This window comes from Pezoporus flaviventris, unplaced genomic scaffold, assembly GCF_033815535.1.
Source record: "Pezoporus flaviventris isolate CSIRO_AGI_PZ_B2104156 unplaced genomic scaffold, CSIRO_AGI_Pfla_v1 ptg000002l, whole genome shotgun sequence".
Classification (NCBI taxonomy): Eukaryota; Metazoa; Chordata; class Aves; order Psittaciformes; family Psittacidae; genus Pezoporus; species Pezoporus flaviventris.
The window spans coordinates 34798749-34805305 of record NW_026892550.1 but is presented as its reverse complement, the minus strand read 5'-3'; the positions used below and the strand labels follow the sequence as shown (position 1 = coordinate 34805305).

Here is a 6557-nt window from a genome sequence, read left to right as displayed (position 1 = left end):
AACTTCTAACACCATCTAGTTTTGTTTGGAACACGTGCTTTGCAGAGCAGCCTTGCTTGCTGAAAACTAATCTTACTGTAGAGAACACGGGAGAGCTTTGTTTTCTGAGTTTTTCCCGAGTCAAACTTGAGAAGTGCTATGCCACACCTGAAGGAAGGTGAGGGTCAAATGATCTCATTCTACAAAGAAAAGTTCAACAGTGCCATAGTTGGCTTGGCACTTTGGTGTTTCATGAAGTAATACATGGCACTGGTATTGCACATAAAACCACAACTTATTAGCTTCTGGCTGAAAACCAAAACCACCCAACTTGCTCCAGAGTATGTACAATATGGACTCCTAAGCAGTTCCTCTTACTTGCATCTGCCTGTCTTTTACAGGGAGTCTAGAAAATGCCCTCAATAGAGTATTTGCAAAGAACAGAAACAAATGAAGATTACTTTTAATGAGGGCAAGTGTCAGAGAGCTACATTTTATTAGGTGGATATAATTTAGCAACTAAGTTAGCATTCTTCTTTGTGAAAACTTCCTCTATAGTTAGTTCCTCACTTAGCATCTTTCCAGTAGGAACATAAATACTGAGTCACTGAAAAGGAATGGAAGAGGGTGAATCACACAGGACAAGTGATAAATTTTCAAGCATCTCATGCTTTGGTTTGCAGGAATTGAGTATCAGTCACTGAGGAAGTAATCTGTTCTCAAAGGCCAAATGAAAAGCCTACAGAAAGGAGTACTGCATTTAGCTGGAGTAGTCGTGCCACCTTTTTTGACACAACTGGCAACTGTCACCATGCAAGGGTATGTGCAGCCCGTGGTGAGGCAGGCTGTCCCCTGCAGCCCATGAAGGTTAACAGAGGAACAGATATTCATGTGCAGCACAGGGGGGAGCCCACACTGGAGCATGGAGATGGCTAAAGGAAGCTGTGACCCCATGGAAAGCTCATACTGGAGCAGGCTCCCGGTAGGACTTGTAGGCCCATGGAGAGAGGAGCAGAGGCTGGAGCAGGTTTGTTGCCAGGGCTTGTGACCCTGTGGGGAAGCCATGCTGGAGCAGCCTGTTCCTGAAGGAGGCACCCTGTGAAATAGACCCATACTGTTCATGAAGAACTAAAGCCTGTGGGAAGGGCTCATACTGGAGAATTTTGTGGAGGACTAATGGGGGAGAGGTATTGAAAATTAGAATGAATTTAATCCTAAAAAGAGAGGGGTGGGGGGAAGGTGATTTAAAGATTTGGTTTCATTTCCCATTATCCTACTCTGATTTCATTGGTGATAAACAGTGACAGCAATTAGTGAGTGATCTCTCCCTATTCTTATCTCAAGCCATGAGCCTTTCATTATATATTCTCTTCTTTCGTGGGATACTGGCATCCAGCCAGGGTCACCCCACCACAAAAGTGTGTGTGGCTGAAAAAACTCTGGTTATGTTCACAGCAGCATAATTCCAATTCACAGCACAGTCAGGAGTAAATAAAGGAAGTTTCTCACTCTCTGTCATTCATTAATGAATTTTCTATATAAAGAAAAAGAAAAAAATTAACTTTTTTTATTATTATTTTTAACAATGCGTATATAGTGCACCTGTCATCAAGTATTTTTAGGTACACAAACAATGGAAATTTAAAAACATAAAATAATGACTCCAACTGGACAAACTTAACATATAATAATGAAGAAACTCTTAATGTTTCAGATGTGTCAAACAGATCTTAGAAGTGTAAATACAATTAAAATTAACAGCACTAAAGCTATTTAGTAAGTGTTAAGCTAAAGCTATACAATCATTCCCTCCCCCCCCAGTATGAGCACACTTATTCAATTCAGCCTTAATAGCACCTTGGTACCAGTTGCTGAATGGTTCCCAATTATTTTATACCAACACCAGCTGTCAAAGACACGTTTTTTTAAGTAATATGTAAAAGGCATTTTTCTGCCCAGCAGTTTTTTAGGTAAAACATACAATAAACAGAAAGAAGTACTTGTTATTCATGTTCATAAAGGTTAGTTACTCTGTTATCTGTACTGTAAGAAATTCTTCAGTATGGTTGGCAACTGGAGTTGCGGGACAAGATGCAGTCTAGCTCTTCCTATGTAGTTTCGGATACATAATCGGCAGAGCTGACAAAGAGAAGATGGTGTGGCTGCAAACAAAAAAGACAGGATATAATCATACAGGTGTGAAGGACAGAACTTGTTTTACAACAATGGGATTTCTAAAAAAAGTCCACATTTTGCAAATTTGTCCTTTTTCTTCATGGCATTTTTGCCTTCAAAGATAAATACTGGGACTGCCGAAGCCTTATTTATAATCAGACAAACACTCAAAAAAAGCAAGGTCAGGTCAGCAAATCTGTGTTTTTAAATTAAAAACCTATTCCCAGAAAATATGTTAACATGTCAGCAACTTTGGAAATTGTATTTTTTATATTTTTTATTCATACGGCAGGTGAAATAAATGCTACAGCACTACATAGCAACACACATAAGTAGGGAAAATGCCCCAAGATCCTGGACCATGTTTATTGCACTTACTAGCTCATGATCACACCTTTGTCCCTCTAAGCCCCCACTCCCTCAAGATGAACACATTGCTGTGTTTCCCTGGGAAATAAACCCACATGCATTCCATGTCACCACATTTTCATTTCTGACATGTTTGCTGTGGCTTTTAAAAATCCTCCTGACCTTGATAATTTTCTGATAACCAAATGTTTTTAGAGCTTTTTTCCTTTTTAACAGCATTCAGACTGGAGAAAATCATTAATCAGTGCTACCTCTAAAGACATGTCCACAGTTACTGCAATAGTTCCTCTGCTTATATCCCACCTTTTAACTTATTTTTATGCTGCACATAGGTCAGTCTGAACAAATCCAATTCCCTTTGGGATATTCTCTCTCACTAAGGCAACAGACCTCAAGAGTATTGAAGGACTCTGAAGTGCCAGCAACTACTTTTCACGTATTAATAAAACAGCAAAGAAAATGTAGAAAATTAAACTTTTTGCCTACTATCAAAATAAATTGCTTTACATGCATTTAAAAATACCTTTTTAAAATTATTGGGATAGCTGGTCAAGACTAAATATATTTTTCATCTGAAATGGAAATTTTCTTTTTAACAAGAAAAGGTCTGTAACAGCCAATAAAAATGTAGCTTTGATGTATCACCTAGTAAACATAAGAAGATACTTTTCTGGCTTGTAAAAGTTTGGATGCTGCCTGGTCAACAGGCTCTGTCCTGAGACTAAATATTACTGGGTATTTTCATAGTCAGAATGGAATTTACTTGATTATTTCATGAAGCGCAGCATTAGCTTCTGTAACATGGGCTGTTTGGGCTGTTGGTGTTTTTTTCTGTGGTGGGGGGAGGGGATTGTTTTTAAGAATACAAAAGACACAGGTCAATCTTACCTTCATGGAGGAGCAGCACTCTCTCCACTAAACTGCTTGGAGCAGCTAAATCGACAGGCCTCTCAAAATCTGTATTTTTGGCATTTATGTCTGCCCCAAATTCAAGGAGTAAGTTTACAATCTCTGTACTAGAATGCTGGGCAGCAGCATGGAGTGGGGTTTCCAAGTGCTTTCCTTTCTGCACATTGGCACCTGGTGGGCAGATGCACATAAGGAGATGTAAGAAGTGATTAATTACAATTGTCATTGAGTAAAGATGATATTACAAAACAAACAAAAAAACCCACCCACTGTGCTAGAACCCCACAGTGAAGTTAGCCACCTCATTAATTTTGTTACATAGCAATGTAGCTAATCATATCAGTGGATTGTTTTGAACCCGTACACTTATCCTAGGTTTTATATTACTCAAGCACAACCAGGTTTCAAAGGAAAATACTTCACAAAAATAAAAGGAAAACAAAAATCAGATTAGGTCATGTGAGCATCATTGTTGCCCTAATTATTGTACATGTTTAAGAATATTTGCACTACATAAAAATACACTTTCCTTATTTAAGTCTACAAAAATGATCACTAAACTGTAGTATTTATATTTTTGTAAGTACACCAACTCAGTAAGGAATGTAACATGGATGCTTTACAGTTTTTCATGTGTTGAAGTTGGCAAACGGTTTGCAATAGATTCTCATCTCATTCAACCATTATCAAGGATTTTTCTATTAAGGACTTAATTAAGTCAAGAAAGCCAATAGTAAAAAAAAACCCAAACCATTCATTCTCCTAATCCACAAAATTGCAATTATTACACTTTTTTATTAATAAGGAATTGCTAACTTATATTAAATTAAAATGGACTAAATTATTTTGCAGTAATGCACTCATATTCCAGAAAATATTGTCCATATGAGAGTTAAATAAAACTAGCCAGTATGAAAGAATTTCCTTTATAGGCAAGATGATAATCACCTAAAATTGAAGTTGGCTGAACAGCTTTCTAAGACTATTCTAGAAGAAAAACCCAGACTCCTTAAGAGAGATTTACTAATCTTCTGAGACCAAATATTGGCTTCTGTACCAACTTTTCTCCCTTAATCAATACTTTTTGCCTTTTTAATTCCCATTTGGGTGAAATAATAATATCACAGGACAGGCAATTAGAATTGAAGTCTGAATAACCCACTGTTCTCAGTATTAACAATTTGGAAACAGCTCCACTGTATTATTCTCTTGCCTATTTCACTGTCTATTTGCTTTTCAACTTCCAATACATCCTTACAAATTGATGAAATGAGAAAAAATTCAGACTCACATAAGTGGTTTACTTATATTGCAATTTACATATTCTTTTCTAATTCAGGCTACCAATGAGTGTAGAATATGTCCTTCTGTTACTGTTTTTAATGTATGGTAGTATTTGAATCCCAAATACACTAATTATACCTCTGTGGCTCTTAAATATAAAAATCATGACACAGGACAGTTAATCACATAAAGGAGACTTTATGACACAAAAATGACTTAATGTGAGACAATTTAACTGCTTGCTTAAGTTTTAAATAACCTGCAGTTAACTAGGAAAACAATTCCAATGCAATGATGGCAAGTCTGTAATTATTCACATATACATTTTCACACATTGTGCTGCAGGACACAAAAGCCTTTTGTGTCGTTACCTGAAACACAGCAGATGATCTTTTAGCTATGCTAGTTGTATTCCTGGACTTGTGCTGAAATAGAGTGAGCCTCCAACATCTCTTCCCCATTGATTAAATAAATAATGTGAACTTCGGGATCAAATGCCTTTTACCTTACTTCTCTCTGCAACTCGGTCTCTATGCCTTGTAAAAAGATCTATTAGAACATGCTGAAAAATGAAAAATGGTGGGACTACATTGCTAAAAAAGTTCTGCTGAAAGATCAAACATTACTGTAAAAACTTCTTTTCTCAAAAGCCAATTTTTAACCTTTGTTTTTCCTACAGAAAATGAACACCTACAAAGCTGTCAGTAGTAGATGCTAAAAATTTGCATCTACTAGAACATCTGTTCTTATTGGTCATACTTCCTTTTTCCGTAATATGCTTGTTATGCCACAAAAACGATGGAAGACACAGTAACTTATTGTAAGCAAACATGCAGCACAGAATAAACTTCATGGTACAGCCCTGCAAGCAAGGGTTCTAGTTTCACTGATGGAGCACAGCTTACTTCAAAGGCTTATTTCACAAACTAGTAATACTTCTATTTAAAACATTACATACCTGCATAAAGAAGCTTTCGAATACAATGGATCTGCTGTGAAACACAGGCTACATACAGAGGTGTTCCTAAATGAGGAAGGTCTTGGTCAACATCTATACCAGAGGATATCAGTACCTCCAGACATTCACTGTGACCTGTCAGTACAAAGCATGACAGAGTTTGCTCAACTTCAGTAAGCTGTCTCATAGACAAAACAAGACACATTTCTTAACAATGGCATTGAGACATTTGTCAGCTGCTCCACATTTATTCAGCAGGTAATTCCTTACCTCTACTGGCTGCTTCATGCATTGGTGATGGAAGGCAGGACTCCCACTGAGCTTTGGCACCATACTCTAACAGGAGCTCAGCACATGCCGCACTGCCTCTTGAACATGCATTAAATAAAGGTGTCACTCCATCAATTGTTGTAGCGTTTACCTAGAATATATAAAATCTATTTCAGAACAGAACTGAAAGAAAGATAAAATTTTGAACAGGATATAGTTAGAAATTGCATTAAAATAACAACAACAACAAAAAAAATACTGGCTAGAATTAAGGTTGCTAAATTGGTCAGTCCCTGTGCTACTGTCTTCCTCCCACCACACCCCTCAGCTGAAATTAGTTTACTATTATTCTGATTAAGCTGTGTTGAATAAACCAAAACACACCTGGAATAACAAAGAGCACACATTAACATCTGACCAGTAAATAATTTTTGAAAGTCATTGCACTTATTTTGTTTCATTGGGGCTGAAAATGTACACTGTGTGTAGTAACGGGGTAATGGGGGCCTTCTCTCCACAGCTCTGTCAAGAATGCAAACGCCATGTTAAATGTGAGATTTGCCATTTTCTTCTGTGGTTTTAACCTCCTGGTTGAAGGGATATTTCACAGGAT

The 6557-nt window shown here is 37.2% G+C and overlaps 1 protein-coding gene and 1 long non-coding RNA gene across 6 annotated transcripts in view; both read right to left on the bottom strand.

Annotated features, from left to right (window-relative positions):
* Positions 1-425: 425 nt before the first annotated feature.
* The window catches only part of LOC133280260 (uncharacterized), a 613335-nt gene continuing 607203 nt past the window's right edge, over positions 426-6557 (bottom strand). The window contains exon 2 of the long non-coding RNA XR_009747105.1: positions 426-894. This is a non-coding gene — a long non-coding RNA (uncharacterized LOC133280260). The remainder of the gene's footprint in view (positions 895-6557) is intronic.
* Positions 1532-6557, bottom strand: part of ASB5 (ankyrin repeat and SOCS box containing 5) — a 29816-nt gene continuing 24790 nt past the window's right edge. For all 5 annotated transcript variants that reach the window (XM_061474740.1, XM_061474749.1, XM_061474766.1 and 2 more), the window contains 4 exons: positions 5945-6095; positions 5675-5809; positions 3412-3603; positions 1532-2141 (listed from right to left, as the gene is read on the bottom strand). In XM_061474740.1, coding sequence (XP_061330724.1) covers positions 2014-2141; positions 3412-3603; positions 5675-5809; positions 5945-6095 — 606 coding nt within the window. In that variant the 3' untranslated portion in view covers positions 1532-2013. The remainder of the gene's footprint in view (positions 2142-3411; positions 3604-5674; positions 5810-5944; positions 6096-6557) is intronic.